This window comes from Myxine glutinosa, chromosome 9, assembly GCF_964187855.1.
Source record: "Myxine glutinosa chromosome 9, kmMyxGlut1.1, whole genome shotgun sequence".
NCBI classification, from domain to species: domain Eukaryota; kingdom Metazoa; phylum Chordata; class Myxini; order Myxiniformes; family Myxinidae; genus Myxine; species Myxine glutinosa.
The window spans coordinates 39,452,554-39,477,622 of record NC_136269.1 but is presented as its reverse complement, the minus strand read 5'-3'; the positions used below and the strand labels follow the sequence as shown (position 1 = coordinate 39,477,622).

General features: G+C 44.9%; 1 protein-coding gene across 8 annotated transcripts in view; it reads right to left on the bottom strand.

The window, feature by feature from the left end:
• Positions 1–25,069, bottom strand: part of LOC137435470 (uncharacterized) — a 113,024-nt gene that overhangs the window by 33,676 nt on the left and 54,279 nt on the right. For 4 of the 8 annotated variants that reach the window (XM_068129268.2, XM_078784276.1, XM_068129271.2 and 1 more), the window contains exons 12-20: positions 19,634–19,735; positions 19,122–19,214; positions 16,423–16,636; positions 14,554–14,657; positions 10,798–11,441; positions 4,539–4,799; positions 3,734–3,803; positions 1,005–1,175; positions 733–849 (exon numbers count right to left, since the gene is read on the bottom strand). In XM_068129268.2, the coding sequence (XP_067985369.2) occupies positions 733–849; positions 1,005–1,175; positions 3,734–3,803; positions 4,539–4,799; positions 10,798–11,441; positions 14,554–14,657; positions 16,423–16,636; positions 19,122–19,214; positions 19,634–19,735 (1,776 nt within the window). The remainder of the gene's footprint in view (positions 1–732; positions 850–1,004; positions 1,176–3,733; positions 3,804–4,538; positions 4,800–10,797; positions 11,442–14,553; positions 14,658–16,422; positions 16,637–19,121; positions 19,215–19,633; positions 19,736–25,069) is intronic. The other 4 variants (XM_078784277.1, XM_068129272.2, XM_068129269.2 and 1 more) reach the window with 3 other exon arrangements.

The window sequence follows — 25,069 nt, the reverse complement described above, 5'->3', positions numbered from 1 at the left end:
GCGTGAAGGTGAGCAGAGAGTCTTGATTTTGGCAGTATCACCAGAAAAGGGTTGCTGACAGATCTTGTGCATCCTGAAGGAATATTTGGGGGACAGAGTACAGACAGAGCAGGTGGAGCTAGACTGGAGAGGAGTCGGAAGAAGACAAAGTCCACCAACCTGCCTGCGGTGAAGGAGTGAAAGGCCCTCATATTCAGCTTCATCGTGGGAGATACCTATGATTCTGAATGTTTTGGTGTCCTGCAGTGTGAAGCCGTGCTAGGTGTGTGGCAGGAGCACCAGCCCATAGGGGAAAGCAGCACTCCATCAAGCTGCAGATGAAAGCTTTGTATGTGGTGAGACGCTCAGTAGTGCCAAAAAGGATTTTGCACAACAGAGGACGCCCAGTCGGCGATTGGCTTTGGAGGCCAGCTTGGAAATGTGCTTTTCCCAGGAAAGATCATGCCAAGTTTGAACAAAATCGTACCATGCATGTTTAAAAAATGGTTGGGGACACGTTTAAGTAACAAAATGGCCACCAGTCGGCCACCTATGATCGGATCGTGAATCAAAATGATGTGCATATGTATATCATCATGTATCGTCTTTGTGCCAAGTATGAATAAAATCAGTCAATACATCTAAGAGATATGGTTGTGGACGCATGGACGGACACATGGACGGACCGACGAGACCCAATCCATAAGCCCCCGTTTCGGACTAAGTACAAACAGGGGCTAATAAACATCCAACCTGTGATTGTAGATCCTTGAGCTCATTAAGAGAGGCAATTCTTTCAGCAGCCATTTCACGCACACTCTGTTCAGCCGCAGAAACATCCACTTCAAGTCGGATGATCCTGGCGGCAGCCTGGAGGAAACACCACAATGCACCACACATCACCAGAGGATTCGACTGCACATGTATCACTCTAATGGACCGTTTTAACAACTTTCACAAAATATCCCAATCTTGTCTATTCACCAAATGATGTGCAGTATATTTAAAGGAAATGAGAAACCAACCTCCTGATGGGCAGCGATTGTTTCCAAGCGAATATAATTCTTCGCTTTCTCATATTGCCTGGAAACAGAGGCCTGTACCTCAGCTAGCCTCTCATACAGTTCTTCTTCTTTGGCCTGTTGTCGAGCAGCCTCGTCCTGAAGGGTTTTCACTTTAACTTGCAAATGTTCATTCTGACGGAAAATAAAAGGAGAATAGCGTGCAAAGAAAAGGAAAAGACAATGAACAAATTAAGAGTGGAGAATATATGAGTAGGGCTGACAAGGTAGCCTGGAAGTAGGTGCTCTGAGCTGTATTTTCTGGGTTTGAATCTACACACAGCTATAAACTACCATCCTGGTGTTTTGTAGGCTGTGTGAGGAACCAATGCGCGAGTCGTCCCTATGGATGGACATTAAACCGGGTGTCCCGTCTGTCAGCATTAGTTGGTGGACGCTGATCAAATCAGCAGGTACAATCAGTTTAAACGAATCCAATATGTATTTGTTTGATAAACTATGTATTAACAGTGCACGCGTTGCACACCGCGAGTGCCAGATCAAAATGTTTAAAGAAGCACACAGCAGAAAACCAATGGCATCACAATGCTGAGTGTGGAGTACCAGTGGTGAGAGTAGAGCATCAGATCATGACGATGAAATCCCAGGTTGGAAGCCAATCATGTGTTTATTCGTCCATCGTCTACCAATATCCCTGTTATATACAACGGCGCTCGCACAACACATTGTCTAGCCTGGGAGTGGGAGGTTTTTGCCACATCACCCCGTTTTATTGTATCGTAGGCCTTGTCACTTGCATTTATCATCGCCACCAAAAGCACAATTGATGTGCTGAGAACACTTTTGGGAGGGAGACTCTTGTTGGCGTCGACGGTACAGTAAAAGTGGAGTCGTCAATATTTTCACCTCTAATTGTGGAAAATGGTTAAACCAATATTATTCGCTTGTATCGAATTTTCTATGTTCTGTACAAGACTGTCCTTTCTACATCCCAACGTTGTGTAGGATTACGTTCTACATTTAACAATTCACATTATTTATTGTAGAATTGGCACTTGAAGCAGTTATGCAAGTCACAACCCAGGGCTAGTGTACAAAACGTGGAAATCACCGCAGAGGTGATCTCCCACATTGATGTACACTACCGGTCAAAAGTTTTAGAACACCTCAATTTTTCAAGTTTTTATTTAAATTTACGCAGTTTAATGTCCAGTGAATAACCTGAAATGGTACAAAGGTAAGCAGTAAACTGCTCGAGGTTAAAAAAAAGTTTAGGGTAGCAAAGATGGGAAAATAACGTAAATTGCACAGTTATATTGTAAAAAAAAAGGCCTTCTTCAGGGAACAAGTAATGGGTTAACAACTTACAGCTGTTCTGTAGCAATGTAAGTAAATTAAGCCTTGAAAGTTGATGCAAACAATTCCTGCAGGTGTCCCAACCTCTGCTGATTACTTGATTACAAACCCCCTGTCTGTATAAAAGCAGTATTGGAACAGACTGTTATTACACCCTCTGAAGCATTATTTGGACAATATTGCACTGCAGGAAGTAGTATATTGGAAACTGGAGGAAACTCTGACAGGAAGAGGTCTGGCAGACCCAAAGCCACAACAGAATCAGAACACAAGTTTCTGAGAGTCAACAGCTTGCGTGATAGGCGGCTCACAGGACAACAGCTTCAAGCACAGCTTAACACTGGTCGAAGTAAGCAAGTCTCAGTTTCAACTGTGAAGAGAAGACTTTGAGCTGCGGGTTTGACAGGTCGAGTGGCAGTAAGAAAGCCATTGCTAAGATGGCAAAATAAGAAAAAGAGGCTTGCCATGAAGCGCCAACAGTGGACTACTGAAGACTGGAAAGAAGGTCTTATGGACCGATAAATCAAAATTTAAAATATTTGGTCCATCACGCAGGGTTTTTGTACACAGTCGAGGAGGCGAAAAAATGGTTCCTCAGTGTGTGACGCCAACTGTCAAACATGGAGGAGGAAGCGTGATGGTCTGGGGCTCTTTTGCTGGATCCAGAGTCGGCGACTTGCACAGAGTGACTGGCACCCTGAACCAAAAGGGTTACCACAGCATTTTGCAGCACCATGCAATACCCTCTGGTATATGCCTATTTGGTCAGGGGTTCATCCTACAGAAAGCTAATGACCCTAAACACACCTCCAGGCTTTGTCAACACTACCTTTGAGGAAAAGAACAAGACGGTAGGCTTCCAATCATGGAATGGCCAGCACAGTCTCCAGACTTAAACCATATCGAGCTGGTTTGGGATGAACTGCACAGAAGGGTGAAAGCAAAGCAACCTACAAGTGCAACACATTTGTGGGAACTTCTGCAACAGTGTTGGGAAAAACTTCCCGAACAATATTTGATTTCCATTGTAGAAAGAATGTCACGAGTGTGTTCGGCGGTTATATCTGCAAAAGGGGCGACTTTGCCGAGTCAAAAATTTAAATAAAATTTTGTTAAACAAAATGATTCTATGATTTCTTTTTTATCTCCAATTGTTTATTTGTTCTATGCTTAATTTCAGAGTACATTGAAACATGAAACTGTGTAAATTTCAATAAAAACTGGAAAAATTGAGGTGTTCTAAAACTTTTGACCGGTCGTGTAAATGTTGATTTCCCTACACCCACCCCAACCCCCACCCCCTTTAAAATGACGTTTATGATTGGAAAGGTAATTTAAGCAAAGGTTGTTGTTTGTTTGCGAGAAAAGAAGGCTACCTGCTTGTCCAACTCCGCAGCCCGTTTCTCTGCCAAATCCTTGTAAACTGCTGAATCTTCAAGTTTTTCCCTGAGAATAATGTTCCAATCAGGCATTGAAAATGCAAACAATTCAATTCCCCTCCCCCCCACCCCCCTCCCCCTTTTTTAACCTATACCCCTTTTCCCAAAAATGTCACATTACATGTCTGGTGAAACAAAAATAATGCTTCAGACAGAAAATGCATTCTTGCATATGTAGTATGTCAATAGAAGCTATGATTTTTACTTCTGTGTCAATGTAATTAAGTTTACAGAACAAAGGATTGTACATAAACACCCCCAAATGAACATCGGCACAAAAGGTAAGTGGTTACCTATTTTAGCTTTACTTACACAACAGATGTAGGATTTACATTAAACTTTTGGTTGGGAAAGACTTAGAAACATAAAAACACTTCTCAAAGTTTTGGCATTTAAAAATTAGTTCGGTCCGGGGAAATGGATGACGGTGAAATTACCAAGCAAGGCAATATTTCACCTTACACCTTACAAGGTGACGTCAACAAGATGGAGGACAGGTTCATCGCCAGCACGTGCAACAAGCAAGCTGACTCGAAAGAAAGCGTTCAACAAAATGAGCCGCGTTAGTTCTGTAAGCACGAGCAGCACTACGGTGTTATCTGTGAGGCGAGTAAGCTTGGTGGACTCCAGCACACGTCTGGATACTCGAGAGTGTTATTGCAAATGAGCGCAAGGATAGTGGAAGCAGGCAGCCAGGCAGATAGTGGTGGGGCCTTTTGTAGCCCACCCGTCCCAGACAAACCTGCATGAAACTCCATCTTTCTGTAACTCCACGGCCAGTTGGACAAGTCTGGAGGTATTTGCCCGTCGTTCCGATCTGTCCAGCAGGGACAATCTCTGCCCAGTCCTCGGAGGTACCGACACGACTTGTGAAAACAAACTGCGCTTAACACTCCCTTTCCCACGAGGACATAACCGTTTGGATCTTCTGTCATTTCTGTACAATGCAGGGCAATGAGACAAAGTTGCCCCCGCATCAATGACCTGACACTTTCGGGTGGCTCTGTTGGGCAACATTATCATCAGACATCATCTCGAAACTGAGTAGCTAACTGTATAGGTAATTACTGTGGAAGAGGGCAGGTCCACTGGTCCATTAAGATGTTCCAACAAAAAAATCTCATTATGTACACTTCATCTCCATAGCCCCAGTTATGACATCAACTGCAGATTCATTTCTGATGGTCTTGTATAAAATCAACACCTTCTGTAGCTGCCAAGCTTTCTGTCTGCAAAATCACCGAGTAAATTGGTATGGGAAGAAACAAAGATGGAGGCCGATTTGTATTGGGAGGGATGTTATAGTGGAAAAGACCAGCAATATATATATGAATAATTGTGGAGAAATAGTTCAAACCTCAGCAGGGTCAGGAAGGAATGATGAAAGGAAGGAAAGATGCATGGCATCTGAAGGAGCATGAAAATGGTGAATAACTAGAAATAAAACATAATTATTAGTTATCAAGTTATATAACAACTTAACGACGGCACATTACACCCCTCATCCATGGAAACAATACAGTCTAGCAGCACCACACCAACCCACTACGGAAACAATACATTCTCACAGCACCACCCCACTGCGGAAACAATGCAATCTCACAGCACCACCCCACTGCGGAAACAATGCAATCTCACAGCACCACCCCACTGCGGAAACAATGCAATCTCACAGCACCACCCCACTGCGGAAACAATGCAATCTCACAGCACCACCCCACTGCGGAAACAATGCAATCTCACAGCACCACACCACCCCACTACGGAAACAAAGCAATCTCACAGCACCACACCACCCCACTGCGGAAACAATGCAATCTCACAGCACCACCCCACTGCGGAAACAATGCAATCTCACAGCACCACACCACCCCACTACGGAAACAAAGCAATCTCACAGCACCACACCACCCCACTGCGGAAACAATGCAATCTCAAAGCACCACACCACCCCACTACGGAAACAAAGCAATCTCACAGCACCACACCACCCCACTGCGGAAACAATGCAATCTCACAGCACCACACCACCCCACTGCGGAAACAATGCAATCTCACAGCACCACACCACCCCACTACGGAAACGAAGCAATCTCACAGCACCACACCACCCCACTACGGAAACAAAGCAATCTCACAGCACCACACCACCCCACTACGGAAACAATGCAATCTCACAGCACCACACCACTCCCCTACGGAAACAATGCAATCTCACAGCACCACACCACCCCACTACCCCACTGCGGAAACAATGCAATCTCACAGCACCACACCACCCCACTACAGAAACAAAGCAATCTCACAGCACCACACCACCCCACTACGGAAACAAAGCAATCTCACAGCACCACCCCACCCCACTGCGGAAACAATGCAATCTCACAGCACCACACCACCCCACTACGGAAACAATGCAATCTCACAGCACCACACCACTCACCTACGGAAACATTACAGTCTCGCAGCACCACACCACTCCCCTACGGAAACAAAACAGTCTAGCAGCACCACACCACTCCCCTACGGAAACAATACAATCTCACAGCACCACACCACTCCCCTACGGAAACAATACAATCTCACAGCACCACACCACTCCCCTACGGAAACATTACAGTCTCACAGCACCACCCCACTCCCCTACGGAAACAATACAATCTCACAGCACCACACCACTCCCCTACGGAAACATTACAGTCTCGCAGCACCACACCACTCCCCTACAGAAACAAAACAGTCTAACAGCACCACACCACTCCCCTACGGAAACAATACAATCTCACAGCACCACACCACTCCCCTACGGAAACAATACAATCTCACAGCACCACACCACCCCACTACGGAAACAAAGCAATCTCACAGCACCACACCACTCCCCTACGGAAACAAAGCAATCTCACAGCAACACACCACTCCCCTACGGAAACAAAGCAATCTCACAGCACCACACCACTCCTCTATGGAAACAAAGCAATCTCACAGCACCACATCACTCCTCTATGGAAACAAAGCAATCTCACAGCACCACACCACTCCTCTATGGAAACAAAGCAATCTCACAGCACCACACCACTCCTCTATGGAAACAAAGCAATCTCACAGCACCACACCACTCCTCTATGGAAACAAAGCAATCTCACAGCACCACACCACTCCTCTATGGAAACAAAGCAATCTCACAGAACCACACCACTCCCCTACGGAAACAAAGCAATCTCACAGCACCACACCACTCCCCTAAGGAAACAAAGCAATCTCACAGCACCACACCACTCCCCTACGGAAACAAAGCAATCTCACAGCACCACACCACTCCCCTACGGAAAGAAAGCAATCTCACAGCACCACACCACTCCCCTACGGAAACAAAGCAATCTCACAGCACCACACCACTCCCCTACGGAAACAAAGCAATATCACAGCACCACACCACTCCCCTACGGAAACAAAGCAATCTCACAGCACCACACCACTCCCCTACGGAAACAAAGCAATCTCACAGCACCACACCACCCCACTACGGAAAACAAAGCAATCTCACAGCACCACACCACTCCCCTACGGAAACAAAGCAATCTCACAGAACCACACCACTCCCCTACGGAAACAAAGCAATCTCACAGCACCACACCACTCCCCTAAGGAAACAAAGCAATCTCACAGCACCACACCACTCCTCTATGGAAACAAAGCAATCTCACAGAACCACACCACTCCCCTACGGAAACAAAGCAATCTCACAGAACCACACCACTCCCCTACGGAAACAAAGCAATCTCACAGCACCACACCACTCCCCTAAGGAAACAAAGCAATCTCACAGCACCACACCACTCCTCTATGGAAACAAAGCAATCTCACAGAACCACACCACTCCCCTACGGAAACAAAGCAATCTCACAGCACCACACCACTCCCCTAAGGAAACAAAGCAATCTCACAGCACCACACCACTCCTCTATGGAAACAAAGCAATCTCACAGCACCACACCACTCCCCTACGGAAACAAAGCAATCTCACAGCACCACACCACTCCTCTATGGAAACAAAGCAATCTCACAGCACCACACCACCCCACTACGGAAACAAAGCAATCTCACAGCACCACACCACTCCCCTACGGAAACAAAGCAATCTCACAGCACCACACCACTCCCCTACGGAAACAAAGCAATCTCACAGCACCACACCACTCTTCTATGGAAACAAAGCAATCTCACAGCACCACACCACCCCACTACGGAAACAAAGCAATCTCACAGCACCACACCACTCCCCTACGGAAACAAAGCAATCTCACAGCACCACACCACTCCTCTATGGAAACAAAGCAATCTCACAGCACCACACCACTCCCCTACGGAAACAAAGCAATCTCACAGCACCACACCACTCCCCTACGGAAACAAAGCAATCTCACAGCACCACACCACTCCTCTATGGAAACAAAGCAATCTCACAGCACCACACCACTCCCCTACGGAAACAAAGCAATCTCACAGCACCACACCACTCCCCTACGGAAACAAAGCAATCTCACAGCACCACACCACTCCTCTATGGAAACAAAGCAATCTCACAGCACCACACCACTCCCCTACGGAAACAAAGCAATCTCACAGCACCACACCACTCCCCTACGGAAACAAAGCAATCTCACAGCACCACACCACTCCCCTACGGAAACAAAGCAATCTCACAGCACCACACCACCCCACTACGGAAACAAAGCAATCTCACAGCACCACACCACTCCCCTACGGAAACAAAGCAATCTCACAGCACCACACCACTCCCCTACGGAAACAAAGCAATCTCACAGCACCACACCACTCCTCTATGGAAACAAAGCAATCTCACAGCACCACACCACTCCCCTAAGGAAACAAAGCAATCTCACAGCACCACACCACTCCCCTACGGAAACAAAGCAATCTCACAGCACCACACCACTCCCCTAAGGAAACAAAGCAATCTCACAGCACCACACCACTCCCCTACGGAAACAAAGCAATCTCACAGCACCACACCACTCCTCTATGGAAACAAAGCAATCTCACAGCACCACACCACTCCCCTACGGAAACAAAGCAATCTCACAGCACCACACCACTCCCCTACGGAAACAAAGCAATCTCACAGCACCACACCACTCCCCTACGGAAACAAAGCAATCTCACAGCACCACACCACTCCCCTACGGAAACAAAGCAATCTCACAGCACCACACCACTCCTCTATGGAAACAAAGCAATCTCACAGCACCACACCACCCCAATACGGAAACAAAGCAATCTCACAGCACCACACCACTCCCCTACGGAAACAAAGCAATCTCACAGCACCACACCACTCCCCTACGGAAACAAAGCAATCTCACAGCACCACACCACTCCCCTACGGAAACAAAGCAATCTCACAGCACCACACCACTCCCCTACGGAAACAAAGCAATCTCACAGCACCACACCACTCCCCTAAGGAAACAAAACCGTACCAAACAATTCAAATTAAATACTGTGTAATCGAGTTCCACTTTCATGACACCTGTTTTTTCAACCACCTTGGAAATATTTTCTACGAAATATTTTTTACCCTTGGAATAAATATACCTGTACCTGAATTTAAGCCATTTTGTAGATTAGCTGCACCACATCCCTCCCACTACGGAAACAAAGCATAATTATTATATATATCAGATTTATTGGAAAGGGTACGAGGAGAGAGTTGGGTGATGTGGATTGAGAGAAGCTAACAAGAGGACAATTGGCATCAGATAAATGGAAACCTTCACGGAGTAAATGTGTGTAGAATGCAGAGTGAAATACATTCCAATGAGGTGTAAAACTAGAGACAGAACGTGGCCAGGGTGGCTGAGTAGTGAGATTTAAAAAATGCTATTAAGGAGAAGCAGAAAGTATTTATTAGGGAATAAAATAACAGGACAGAACTGAGACTTGCAACAGTAAAGGAGTAAACAATGGCTAACTAAGAAAATAAGTCGGCAAGCCAAAAGAGAATGTGAGAAGGATATCGCAAAGAACATTAAACATAACAACAAGGCATTGTTTAAGTAAAAGGGGTTTACAAGGGGTAAAGAAGAGGTTTTAAGACATGTGTGGGCCTATTGAGGAATAACATGGGGAGATTGGTTAGTGAGGAAAGGGAGATGGCAGGCATATTAAACAGGTATTTTGCTTCAACATTTACACAAGAACAGTGAGGGGATTTATCAGTACCTGAGAGAATATATCAGAGGTGAAGAAGAGACTTTAGAAGAGTTGTGAGGAAGGACATACCTGACATAGAAAGGGTTCAGCAGAGAGAGACCAGATTTATTGGAAAGGAAGCGATTACAATGGGATCAGATAGAGATGTTTGCGATAACGAGGGGTAAACAAACAAGACAGGTAGTCTAACAAAGGCGTAGCCGGGCTTGGATCCGCTGAGTGGAGGATCTGCCGTCCCCCTGTCACGTGACCAGATCCTCAGCTCTGATCGGTGGACGTTTGTGAGGGGAATACACTGGGTGGACAGCCAAACGCTGTTCAAGAACTTCAAACACTCCAAATATTACGACTGTACACCTTTTCTTAAACAATGCAGGCCCATGGAAGAGCAAGACAAAGGAGAAAAAGACAAAGGAGAAAAAGACAAAGCACCAATAGTGGGAGCAGCGAAGGCAACCAGCAGAGTAATGAACGAAAGGGAAAATAAAACACCACTCAGCAACAGACTCAAAAAGGCCTAAACATGAAGGCAGACCGGACTAGGGGAAATAACCCGGCACAAAAACAAACAAACACGTGAAGGCACTCAAGATGCGCAAATAAATTACATCAACAATTGTCGAAAAAAAAGACAATTTCGGAACAGGTATCCTCAACTTTTGCTGATTGCCTCCCAAAACAGAGAAGAAGATGGGTGTTTCTTTGCTGAATACAACACCAATGTATAAACCTTGACCCCTCACAAAAGTTGGAGGCCTGCTCACCTGCAATACCATTTCAGCTGTTGCACTCTTCCCTGCTCTTCTTCATGTTGAGGCACCATGTCTGAAACCTTTTGGGCACAGCGCTCCTCCAATTTCACAACTTGGACAAAGTTTTCTTCTCCCTCTGTATTCATGTCATCTGATGCATCCTGCAAATCATTTGTCGACTCTTCTTCCATTCTCACTCTCTCCACACTTCCCAACCGTTCCGTATCTCCCGGCACATGCACCACCGGCTTGTTTCCGATCATTCTCTGCATTTCCTTCAATGCGGCTTGGAGGTTTTGAGTCTCCTGCTGGCTCAACGAAAGTACACATTTGGTTTCATGAAGTTCTTCACAAGTAGCCTTATTGGAATCTTGCAGCAGCTGCAGCAACTCCTGCGTTCCCTTCAAATCATTCCGAGTCTCGCTCAGTTCCTCCTGGTGGGCCAAATGGCCCACTTCACTTGCTTCGTTCATCTTTTCTTCCATTTCATGTTTTACTTGCTGCAATTCTTCAGTGGTTTTGACCAGTTCCGTTTCCACCTCGACCTGAAGCCTCTTTGATAACTTCAACTCCTCCAGTTGAGTTTCCAGAGCCTTGTGAATTTTTGATTCCCTCGTGGCCATGAGCTGCTCAAACTCCTCTTTGGAAACTTGCAGCTGTAATGGAAAAAAAAAAAGCAACCAAGAGGATGAAGAAGACGTTGCAACAAAGAAACAATATGACAATGCAAAGGCGATTCATAATTGTGGGGAAATTAAAATAACTTCCGGCACAACACTCATTTTGCCAATTTGAGTCAACCAGCTTGGTGTTAATTCAACAGCTTGACAGGGGCTTGTACTCAAGACCCTAGGATGTTAAGCCAGCCACCTTAACCGTAAAGCCAATACCAGGCTATTTTGTTGGTTGTTGGTCTGAGGCCCCCCAAAAAATAGCAGTTGGAGGGGATCGGGAGGGAGAGATGACACAAATTCCCCATGTGAATATGTAGTGTGTAGCGCCACCCAGTGGCGTTGGTAGAGGTTATTTGAATTCATTTGAAGAAACGACTTGCAATTTCACACTGTAAACATGGCACGGTGCAAGTGCTTTACTGACACCTGCCAGAAGTAGGGGGACATAACTCTCCCATCGGGAGCGGGCATTCCTAGAATTATATGATGAATGATAGACCAATTACAAATTTGTTGGGCTATTAGGCACATCCTTGCTGAGGAGAGGCTTCCTCCTGATGGAGTGCACCAATACATGAGCACAGGAACTTTGTCAGGATGTCAGTACCCAAAAACAGGTTTGTATTCTTCGAAGAATACAAATCTCCCACGATGGAGCTGATTCTGAGGGCCTTTCACTCTCTCACCGCAGGCAGGTTGGCTGTCTTCCTGTCTTCTACCGACTCCTCCCCAGCCTAACACCCGCTGCTCTCTCTGTCTGTGCTCTGCCACCCCCCCCCCCCCCCCAAATATTCCTGCAGGACGCACACGATGTGCCAGCAACCCTCTTCTGGTGAAATTGGCCAAAATCAAGACTCTCTGCTCACCTTCACTCTTTCATTCCCCTTTTCTTCCGCCTCTGGAACAAACTCCCTCACTCTCTTCAATCCCTTTCCTCCCTCCAGGTCTTTAAAACAGCTGTTCACCACCATCTCTTATCTTCCCCCATCCAAAACCTTGATCTTTTCTACCCACGTTAATCCACCCCAAATCCACCTTCTTCAAATTCCGTTTTTCTTACCTGAAAGTCTTAGTAGTGTCCATTTATTTTATACTTTAACCCCTCCACCTTCCCCTCGCCCAACCCCCCCCCCCCCCCCCACCTCCCCACAACCCTCCCTCAAACCTTCTCCCGTCCACAGATCCTTGACCACTGTCCCTGTTCTCTACTGTTGATGTGCTTCCTTCTCTCTCCCCCTCTTGTCTCCCGCTCCCCTTGTTATACGTTTTATGTGTTTTCTGTTTGTGTCTGCGTTTACGTGTTGATCTTACACGAGCCTCGACTTTGTACATAAAAAAAGAGGACCATGGGATATTTAACATCTATATTTAGCCCTGGTGTTGGGCTAGCGGCTAGGGTGCCGGCTTAGGATCCTAGGATCCTGGGTTCGAATCCCGGTCGATCGCTGAATTAACGCCAGGGGGGTTGACTCAGCCTGTCATCCTTCAGAGGTCGGCTAATTGAGTACCAGTTCATTGGTAATTCCCCGTTTGTTGTTAAAGGCGGCAAAAAGGGTTGGCGTCAGGAAGGGCATCCGGCCGTAAAACATTGCTTCAAAAAGGGGACCAAAAAACAACAACAACCACAGTTCCCGAAAAAGGCCAACCCCCGCTTTGCGGGGAAAAATGGCCTCTAAAGGTGGGTTTTTTTTTTTTTGATAAACCACAGACTGGACAGTTGGTTTATAGATTTTGAGGAGATTAAATCCAGACTCGACAGCTCTAAAGCGAGAATGCTACTTCGGAGCTATCCTGCCAGTCAAATAAACTGGGGAAGTACAGTGCATGTATGGCATATCGCACTGCGATTAAAAGCACTAGCAACGGTACCCGCCCTATGGGCGGGGCTTCAATTGGGAGGCCCAAATGAAAAGACTAAATATCAGAAATTGAAGGCTATTTTTCTTTTAAACGATTTATATAAACATCCGTTAAATCTCGATCGGTGCAGCCGTTGGGGGCACCCGGGAAAATAACGTCATGCGGGAGCAAGTATCAGCAGGATGTGGCAGTGTGGAAGTCCACGTTTCTGATCCTCCTTCATGCCGAAGTAGCCCACCACTTCTCCAAGCATTCCGCTCTTCAGATCCGCCATGAGAGATTTAAGCTTGATACTGAAGACACGTACAGTTAGTCCTCCCGATGTCGTATGTACTCCCGATACGTGTTTCCTTCATTGTAAAAACTTCCAAATCAGCAGTTAAAAGGATTTTGAGCCGATAGGTGTTACGGCCTTGGCAAGATCGATGGAGACAGCGATCTGTTAGCATATACACCGCCCAAATAGCTATGTGGAATTCTCTCATGTAGAGATTAAACTCACGTCATTTGAACTTTGGCCAAGGTCATTATTTACTTTTAGTGATGTTTATATAGGAATGATGTTTATATTGGTTTTGGGTCGTCCTTTCCGCAAATCTCGTGGGATTGCAAGTTGGAGAGACGGCCGTGATGTCGGGGAGGGGCTTGGAATTCTCTCAAGCAGGGATTCAACCCGTGTCCTTATAAAAGGTCTTTGTCGAGGTCACCGAGTCCGATCGGTGCAGCCGATCGGTGCTGCTCTGCAATAATCGGTGCAGCCATTTGTGCGGCACCGGGAGAACATCGTCACATGAACGTTATGCGAACGTGAATGTTATGTGGGAGTCCAAACCTGAGAATGCTGAGGACCAAAGCTGAAATTGGAAAAACTAAATAGCCTATTTTACTCCTGGAGATCCCAGGATTACCCACCCAAAATATCGTTGCGATCGGTTCAGCAGTTTTTACGGTACCTTCGAATGGACAGACAGACAGACAGAGATGGACATTTGGTGAATTATAGCAAGATTACATGTTGCATGCATGCATACCTACAGTAATTTATTGGGAAATTCAGGTGAGGACATGATGGTAAAACATTTGCGTGTGGGAATCACAAGCCACTGAGATGTAAATCAGCCAGATATACAGAACGACCAGCTACAAGTATTCTGCAAATCGCTTTCAAAGTTCAAATTAAACAATAATCAGAATATGGTACATTAAAAAAAATTATATAACCAAAGAACCTTACCTCCCTCTCTCGCTTTTCCCACAGGCCCTGTAGCTCTAGCTTGTGGACCTCCTTCAACTGTTCCAGCTCCAGCTCCATGCCAAAGGAAGCAGATTGATGCCCTACTAAAAGAGGAAAAGGTAAGGTGAGCATCAAAATATTTCAAATCTTTAGAATCCTGTGACAACCCTTTAATATTGCAGCATAAATAGAATGCTGTGACCATTACAATCTCCCCACACGTGGCGACATCTCTTGGAACGTGCAATTTAAGCAGGAATTAAAAGGCCACATCTGGAGCAAAGCAGCACAAACAAAGCAAAGCATTTTCACTCCACAGCTGTGATGCGAAACCTGAACAAAAAATTCATTCATGAAACTAGGTCATGTCTTCACCAGGCAGCCTAGGGGTGTGGATGGGGGAGGGAGGGACCGTGGGGAAGGTGGGCAAATATATTTTGTGCCGTGGGTAATAATCCCCCACGTTTGCAGCAGGGGTGGGTAAACCACCGTCACTGTGGCACAAGTACAGGCGAAAATCGTAAATTGGGTCCCCACACAACCAATCGCAGAGGATGGGGTGCCCATGACCTGACCCTGGGTACTACCAACACATCTGCAAAATCTGGTGGAGATCGGCCCAGCCCTTTTTTTTTTTTTAATGATTTTCAGATACACACGACATAGACCCACGACATAGAATTGCCTCATTTAATGTAGTAGGTTAAAGTACAAACAACCAAATAAATATCTTTTAACGTTAATTGGAACCTTCTTTTGTCAAACATGGAAATTACCACGCTACATGTCAGGATCAAGCTTCTCATTCACAAGCTTCCTTTCTGGTTGTTTGAAAATCCACACAAATTTTACTCTCTAAACCAATTTCTCCTTCGTAAGGTCTCCTCAAGGTTTCAACCATAATTATATCATCCACAACAACATCAAACCATCTTCAAGAACCATCACCATACAAACAACGCCTCAACACTCTCCTCTTCAGAAATTATTCAAGTTCTTTCTTTACCATAGTGGCCTTCATACATCTCGAGTGTATAGAGAGGGTAAGGTACACGTATTTATGACGTTTGCCAAAACAACAGAAGTGTCACAATATTTTCACATCAGAGATGCACAAAGACAAGATGTGGCTGCCTCCATAGAAAATACAGGCCAACTCAGTTATTTCTTATTTTTGTTTTAACATATTCCGAGGTCTATGGAGGAGTACAAGACCGGACTTCACTTCAAACAGCCATTAACTTTCGGGGAAGTGAGACAACCTACCGCTGCACTCTGGGTGCCAGCGACTCCATCTTGTGACGTCACCATTTTCTTAAACTCCTGTTTCAGCATCGCCTAGCTCAAACGGACAAAGCATCAACTAGCTAAGCATTAAAACATTACTTTGGCTTGGGGTGGCAGCACCGGAAACGTACAAAACTAAGGTACACTCCAATTCTTCTTCTCATGAGTCTGCTTCCTTCAATCCTGAAGATTCTTGCAGAACAGCTGATGGGTGTTTGTCCATGCTCTACCTCTTTAAACGCTAAGTGACCAGTGAGGAAGCAGCACGTACCATCTTTAAAGTCTTTGGTATGACTCGGCTAAGGTTCAAACCACCGACCTCCCAGACTCGGGCGCTCTAACAATTACGCCACCAAGTCTGGTACAATGGCAGATTTAATTAAAGGACACAAATCCACAAGGAGCCCATAATGTGGTTAAAGAACACTGCTGTTTAAAAAATGGAACAGGAACGTTAAATGGAATCGCTACAACAATCATGATGAGCAACATGGAATTGGCAGGACTCGACAACTCAGCTTTAAACAACAAGCTGATATGTGAAGAATGAGTTTTAACTCGAGAGCATTATCAACTGCACACCTTCTCCAATTCCATTCGGCAGGTTGACGTCCACATTGGTTTCTGGAGAATATCCCTCTGGGATGCCACTCGCACATCCATGAACAATTCCAGAATTTTGTCCGTCTCCCTCTGGCCTCAGCCTTTTCTCATGCCACCTCACAGCTCGACTACCATCGTGCACCTGCAGCTCCTCATTCTCGGCTTGGAGTTCATCGTTCCTGTCCTGAAGTTCCTGCGTAAGGACGAGCACAGTACACGGTGAAGGCAATTTTACCGAATCTTTGGAAATAAACGTTCTGGACGTTCATTGTTGTTACAACAAACAAACAAGCAGAGAGAGTAGGAGCATTCATTGTTTGTAAAGGGGAACCCAAACGCTCAGATCACCTCAACGCTAATCTATCCCTTGATAACCTACAAAATAGATATGATGGTCTTTTTCCGATTTGCGATTTATAAAGTCGGTAATTTTGCAATTAAAAGTCGAAATCTTCTTCTTCACTATTAGCCATGACGTCACATCATGAAGTCGACCGCCACTTTTTAATTTTCTAATTTCTACAAATATGTCGGGTCGATGCGTCTTTGGTGGTTGTAGTAATACAAACAAAGATTGTTTCATGCTACACCAATGGTAAAAAGATCTGAGGGTTGTCAGAAATTTGGACAAGGTTTTTCCGAAATGCACGTGTGGATGATGCCTACAAAATGTTCGCCTTTGTGGTCAGACCATTATACAGAGCACTGTTGTGAAACAACAGACAAGGCTATACATCTTGTGGTTATCCGCCACGATTGAGAGAGAATGCCACCCCCACGATTAAGTGGAAGAAACAGCTGTTGCTCAAAACTAAGACAATCCAGCACCACACCCCCCTCAACCGTCACCCTAGCTAACAATACCATGACCACCCCCACACCTTGATGATGACCCCACACGTGCCCTCCACCATTCTTCCACAATCCCCCTCCACTTGGGCGGGACATCAACACGGCGAGAAACAGCACGGAGACGACACAGACAAGAGACAGCACGACACACACGGTATGACCACAGACACAAATGGCGTCCCAGGAAGGTACGAAACTGGATGATCCTGTAACATACAGGACACCGGTTCAGCCTGCGGAGGTGGGACAAAGCATTCATCACCCATTTGGTCGGCAGTGTCCAAGTGTGTCTTGCCGTGTCCGTGCTGTGTTGTTCTGTGCCGCATCTTTCCGTGTCTTGCTATGGCCATCTGTATTGTGCCATATTTCTTCTGGAGTAATATAACTGACTAGCAGAGCCTACCCGTCACTTCGCTGATGGACCAATTAGTCGTCATGTTTGTGAAAATAAATTTACCCGTGCAAAGAGTGCTTTAACCTCCCTCCGCGTTGCCCAGGTAAAAAGGAAATTGCAATAATACCCTCTGCCACCACCACAAGGTGGTACGAAACGGCACACGTTTACATAGAGAATTTATGCCCTCTCCTGCCATCCCCTTCCCTGCTACTCTCCCCCACCCTCCCCCCCCCCCCCCCCCCCCCCCCACTGTGTGTGAGGCCACAGTTGCATAACCTATGTTACACCCCCACTCCCCCAACCCCCCCTCCACAGCTCCACAAAGCTGTAAGCACTGCTAACTTAAAAAAAACCCTAGTTGGGAGTTTGTAACTTACAATATGTGGCCATGCATTGAACACATACAAAGAGAGAGGGAAAGAGAGTTATTTTTGCCTTTTATAGGTATAGATTTATCAATCAATACAAAATCCCTGATAAACCATCAAGTGAATGGAAAAAAACAAAACCTACCAATCTGTGGTGAACATGTGACCGGCCTTTTCATCCGTACTACTAACACAACCATCTTTATGAACACAATCTTCATCTGAATCACTCGCACACGGCTCGAAACGATAAGGCTCCACAATTCCCCCGAAAGTGATTCCATCATTAATTATGCGTCCAATAGTTTTTTCACAATCCCACTGATCAGTTTCAACATGCTGCGAACCTTTAGAATTGCCAATTGATGGTAGAATGAGTATCGGAATCCGAACTGGATATGCACGATTCTCTCTGTAAAACTGCCATTTGGATCAAGGGGAGTTAATAGTGTGACATCACAGACAAAATCGAAAATCGACACTCTCGGAGTCTAGGGCTTTTTTTGACACTTTGGAGAGTCAAAGCAATTGGGAGAAAAATTCTAAAAATTATTACATTCGAATTGAACTGTGATGAATGATTTTCAATGGTTTTCAGAAAAAAACGAAAAAAAAAAAACTCATGCACACAAAAAGTACATTTGCGTTTGGGTGCCCCTTTAAAGACGAAACTCGTGTATCTAACGTACAGGTTTTTGGGCCATGCTTACGAAGCATTTACACAAACATGTCCGCACTACTCGCTGCAAATAATTCATGGCCTTTTTACTTCGAGGAAGGCCGAAACAACGTTTGCAAGTCGGATGTTTCAGCATTTTTCATCAATCAGTGCTCAGACATTACATTGAAATGTGCAGAGGTATTGGCCACCATCTTTCCATCATCACCATGTCTAATGGTGTTCCATACCAGCAGGAGACATTTCCAACCAAATTAACAGAGGGGCGAGATGGATTGAAGATGATCATGTTGATATTATGGAGAGGTGTTGCTGAAATGTCACAAACCATCACGACAAACACATCGAATAATCATCATCAAAATCAATAATAATGACTCACCCTGATCTGTTGCTTGTAATTTTTTATAATCAAGGCAAAGTTCTCCTCCCCAGAGAAACTATCTCTGCAAAACGGATGCACTTCATCCAGTTCCTGCAATCCAAGAGAGATTAAACGAATGTTTGTTTTCTCCATTTCTCCCTTTTCAGGTGTGTGATTTGTCACCCTTGTGTGTGTGCCCCTCCCCTCACTACCTCCCCACACCTCTTCCCTGCTCCCTCCTCCCCCCATTTGTATGATGCAACTTTGGTTGTGTTCTGCCACTTTTCAAGTCATATTCTCACGACCACATCCCCTGCAACAAGTACACGTGTCCCTTACATTCTTCCTTCAGTTCCCCCTTTCCTTCTCCAGGTTTTCTTAATCTCCCTCCATCAAATTTAATTGATGAAATCTGAGAACCGTAAGCCATGTGTTCAGATGGGAACAGCAAAAACTTGAAAAAATTGGCATGAAAATGGGAATTAACTATATTTGTACAAAAGGAGTCACAATGTGCCGGTGCACCTCACCCGATGTTGCTTACGACATTCCTGCAGTTCATTCACATGCCTCTTGGCCTTCGCAAGGCTCCCCGCCATCTCGAGAAGTTCCCCCTCCAGTCGAGTGTTCTCCTGTTGGAATCACAAGCACCCATTCACTTTCATCAATGAATGACAAAGCTCGGGTAGAAAAAAACCACAACAAACATTTAAGATGCACGAGCCTACAAATTTTCAATCTTTACTTTTGGCTTATCATGTCAAGCTCTAAACTTAATGATGCCTGATACCTGCTAAACAGCAATAACACCTGTAGGCAAGAGAGAAGTTGCAGTTGGGAATATGATGTTAAAACTATCAGTGCTTCAGCTCCAACTCATTGCAGCCCTTCAGGGTAGTTTTCATTGACAAAATATAATTTGACACCAAGGCGTCGAAGAATATGACAATGCCCGTATGAGAGGTTAACCCGACGTTAGGTTTCATCTCAAAGCTCACATGACGAATAAAAAGTCACATGAGAGAGCGCGGGAGAGAAAAGAGATACGTATAGGAGAGAAATCATCAGATGCTTCTAACTTTGAGTGCGATGAGCAAAATTATTTCCAAAAGGACACATGACCTTTGACTTGTTGAACCCAAAATTGATTCAGTTCATCTTTGTATCAAGTCAAGTCACTTTATTGTCGTGTTTAAAAACCAGGGTTAAGAAACAACGAAATTCTTATTCACAAACAACCATCTCGCTTTATGCACACATCTATACAACAATAGTTAAAGCAAACAACAATATTGACAAATTTACCAAGAAAAATTCAATTCTACAATTTACATGACACAATTACATGCAACACAAAACATCAGCAACAAAAGCATAGTCCAATTCAGTGGCGGTTCAAAATGCGGGGAGCATCCATACTTGTGCCAAGTTTAGTTGAAATCCCTTCTGTGGTCACAAATTAATCGTGGTAACAAAGACTTTCAATTAAGGGTCACATGACCACAGATTTTTGACATTTTGACCCTAAAATCAAAACAGAACATATTTACACCATAATGCATACTTGCATACAATTTGGTAAAAATCACTTCAGTGGTTCACAAGTTATGGCGATTACGAAAATCTCGTACGCATTCACGCACAGCCGGACAGACACCTTAACTCTCTTACAAAGCCGAATGCCTCAACTCTGTTTGCCTCAAAATCTTGTGTCCCAAACCCGTACCTCTCTGTACCCACCGTACCCAGTCGTACGCAACTGCTATTGGACTCCGTGTCCTTCTCTCCTGACAAGGTGGAGAAGTTTCTGTCAACCCTCGACTCTGATTCCACAACTGGACCAGACGGCATCAGCCCACGGGTCCTAAAATCCTGATCTGCCGCTCTTTCACAACCTCTCTCTATTCTCTTCACCCTCTCTTTTGCTCAAGGCCATCTGCCATGAGTTTGGAAATCGGCCAACATTACCGCTTTACACAAAAAATGTGCAAAAACAGATCCTTGCAACTACAGACCAATCAGCCTGCTCCCAATTATCAGCAAAGTCATGGAATCCATCATTGCTTTGTCAAATCCATCATCAAATCCTTCCTCTTCTCCAATGGCTTGATCTGTGATCATCAATTTGGTTTCAGACCAGGTCATTCTACTCTGGACATGCTGCTTCTGCTGTCTCAACAATTGATGGAGATCCTCAATGCCAAACAGGAAATCAGAGCTGTGTCCCTTGACATATCTCCTGCATTCGATACGGTCTGGCACCCCGCTCTGCTCACCAAGCTCTCCTCCTATGGTATCCATGGAAATCTCCATGCATGACTTGCGGACTTCCTCTCTGGTCGTCGGCAACGTGTGGCCCTGAATGGATTTCTCTCATCTCCCCTTCCTGTTCTGGCTGGAGTTCCCCAAGGCAGTGTTCTGGGCCCTGTGCTTTTTCTGGTCTTCATCAATGATCTCTCCGACTCTCTGGAAAATCCTCCCTATCTCTTTGCTGATGACTCCAATCTCTGCTGCTCCATTCCTCATCTCTCAGATCAGCAGTCTGCAGCCTCCTAATTCTCTGCAGACCTGGACAAAATCACAGACTGGTCAAACAAGTGCAATATGTCTTTCAATCCTGACAAATCTCACACTCTTACTATGTCTCTCCGAAAAGACCGACTGGACAACCCTCCAATCTACATTCTCACATCTTTGCCGAGGAGAAGCTTCCTCCTGATGGAGTGCCCCAATACATGAGCACAGGAACTTTGCAAAGATATCAGTACCCATAAACAGGTTTGTATTCTTAGAAGAATACAACTTTCCCACTATGGAGCTGATTCTGAGGGCCTTTCACTCACTCACCGCAGGCAGGTAGGTAGGTAGGTAGGTGGTCTTTCTGTCTTCTACCTACTCCTATCCGGCATAGCTCCCACAGCTCTATCTGTGCTCTGTCCCCAAAATATTCCTGCAGGTCACACAAGATCTGCCAGCAACCCTCTTCTGGTGAAATTGCCAAAATCAAGACTCTCTGCTCAACTTCACCCTTTCATTCCTCTCTTCTCCCACCTCTGGAACAAACTCTCTCACTTTCTTCAATCCAACTCCTCCCTCCAGGTCTTTAAAACAGCAGTTCACCACCATCTCTTATCTTCCCCCATCCAAAACCTTGATCTTTTCTACCTCCGTTAATTCACCCCAGATCCACTTTCTTGAAATACCAACTTCCTTCCTGGAAGTCCTAGCAGTGTCCATGTGTTATATACCTCTCCCACCCCCACCCCCATTTCCCATGCCATTTCTGTGCTGCCTCTGTCACTGGGTGCCTTGAATGTGTGCATGGCATCATGAAATCAGGAGATTACCAAGGTGTTTTGGAGCACAATGTTCAACCTAGTGTCAGAAAGCTGGGTCTCCGTCGAAGGTCATGGGTCTTGCAGCAGGACAATAACTTCAAGCACACTTCAAAGAGCACCCAGGAATGGTTGAAGACAAAAGGCTGGACTGTTCTGAAGTGGCCAGCAATGAGTCCAGATCGAAATCCCATTGAACATATGTGGGGAGATCTGAAAACAGCAGTTGGGAGAAGGCACCCTTCAAATCTGGGAGAACTGGAGCAGTTTGCACAAGTAGAGGGTCAAACTGCCAGTAGAGGTATAGGAAGCTCATTCATGGCTATAGGAAGCACTTGACTGCAGTTATTTTGTCCAAAGGCTGTGCTACCAAATATTTAGTCTTGGGTGTCAATAATTTTGTCAATGCCATTTCTTTTTATTTTCTGATTTAAAAGGATATATTAAGTTCTGAATCAAAAACGAAGGTTCTGTAATATTAACAGTGAAATAAAGAATTGTTGAGACCAAATACTTTTGTCAATTTAAACTTATTTTTAGAGAAAATTGTGAGTTATTTGAAAAAAGTGCAAGGCTGCCAATATTTTTGGCCACGACTCTATGCCTAGATACTTTATGCATGTCTGGTGAAAGATGGGTGTTATAAATGTGTCAAGCCAGCAGCTCATGAATTTTTTTTTTTTTCGCTCCTGAAAAACCGCGAATTTGCAGAACACGGCCGCAAATAGGAAAAAAACGAACAGCAGGGTTCGACTGCACACACATATTATATATAAATAACATTTTATTTAAAAAAACAACAACACACACACACACACACACACACACACACACACACACACACACACACACACACACACACACACACACCCGTACCAGATCAATACCAGGTTCGTAAACCAACTGGACCAGGTTCGTAAACAAACCGGACCAGGTTCGTAAACCAACCGGACCAGGTTCGTAAACCAACCGGACCAGGTTCGTAAACCAACCGGACCAGGTTCGTAAACCAACCGGACCAGGTTCGTAAACCAACCGGACCAGGTTCGTAAACCAACCGGACGGACCAGGTTCGTAAACCAACCGGACGGACCAGGTTCGTAAACCAACCGGACCAGGTTCGTAAACCAACCGGACCAGGTTCGTAAACCAACCAGGTTCGTAAACCAACCGGACCAGGTTCGTAAACCAACCGGACCAGGTTCGTAAAACAGCCGGACCAGGTTCGTAAACCAGATCAATAAATCCCATTTAAGTACATGTAATAAGGGACTAATTGGTTCCCGAACAAAAAAATACACATAAAATTAGACGGACAGGCGAAAAGTAACATTCAAGAAGAAAAAAATAGCATGATTTTTGGTTTCTAAATCGGTCCGATTTTGAAATGGTACCCTATTAGCTTGCATAATTATTTTATATGCCCAAGACATGCACAATAATCAAATTGCAATTGGGTTTTGCTTCCCACAAAGTCTAAAAAAAGGAAAGGAACTGCCTTTTGAGGCCATTTTTCCCCGCAGAACAGGGGTTGGCCTTTTTCGGGCACCGTGGTCCCCTTTTCGAAAGAATGTTTTATGGCCATTGCCCTTCCTGCCGCCAACCCTGTTAGTCGCCTCTTGCGACACACAGGGAATTACCAGTGAACTGGCACTCTAAGAAGAAATAAAAACTTACCAGAAGACCAAGTATGAAATAATTATAGTATCAATTAAGGAGCAGTTTAGAATGACCCAAAGTTTGTGCTTGAGCGTGGCCACAAATTGGCCACTTCGACGAAAGTCACGTTTTGGTCAAATTATATGTGTTCACAGGCTCAAAATTCTCTACACCGTCCTAATTCATGTGTAGGAAGGATATATCCTGCAAATAAAACCAAGAAACTAAGGGGAGGCCGACTTGTAGGGTAAAACCTTATTTGGCCACTTAGACGAGTTTGGCTCCCAGACTAATGCGGGTGAATGCACCCCAAAGGTCTTAAATGTTTTCTTTTCCATTGGGTCAAGATGGCAGTTATCTTTATTGTGCTTTTATAACCTTTTACATCTTCAAAAAGCTCCTTCAACAGAGGTGATGGCCAAATGGTCTCCAAAAAGAAAACGCTTTATGGTATGACCATGCATTCTGGTCCTGTGCGCCTTCAATTCCGCCACCTTTTTCCTGGTTGTAATTTAGAGATCTTATTACCCATGTAATAGTTACCCAGGCAGCGTAGATGTGTGACAGGCATCTCTTGTTGGTGAAGACCCTTGCAGCAAGCGCTGGTGTGGCATCGGGATTCATGGTGACCATTTCATTAAAGAGTTGCAAGTTGTGTGTACACATACAGGGATGGACATTACCATCAACAAATCAGTCAATAGACAAAAAGAATCTTCAAATATCCCATTAATTTGATGTCCATTTCAATAAGATAACCATACGATGCAAGTCATTAATTGATTCAAAATTAAAATATCCCAGGTCAGTTTTGAGAAAATGTGAGGGGTTCTTTGCATTTATCAATATGTAGGTCAATTTCTTTTTTCATTACAGGAGCGAGGCTCATCAAAGAGCAAAGTAGAACTGACAGTGGGAGGTGACTGGCTTTCAGAGGATTACCAAGCCAGGTGTGCTGAAGCTGATTATCCA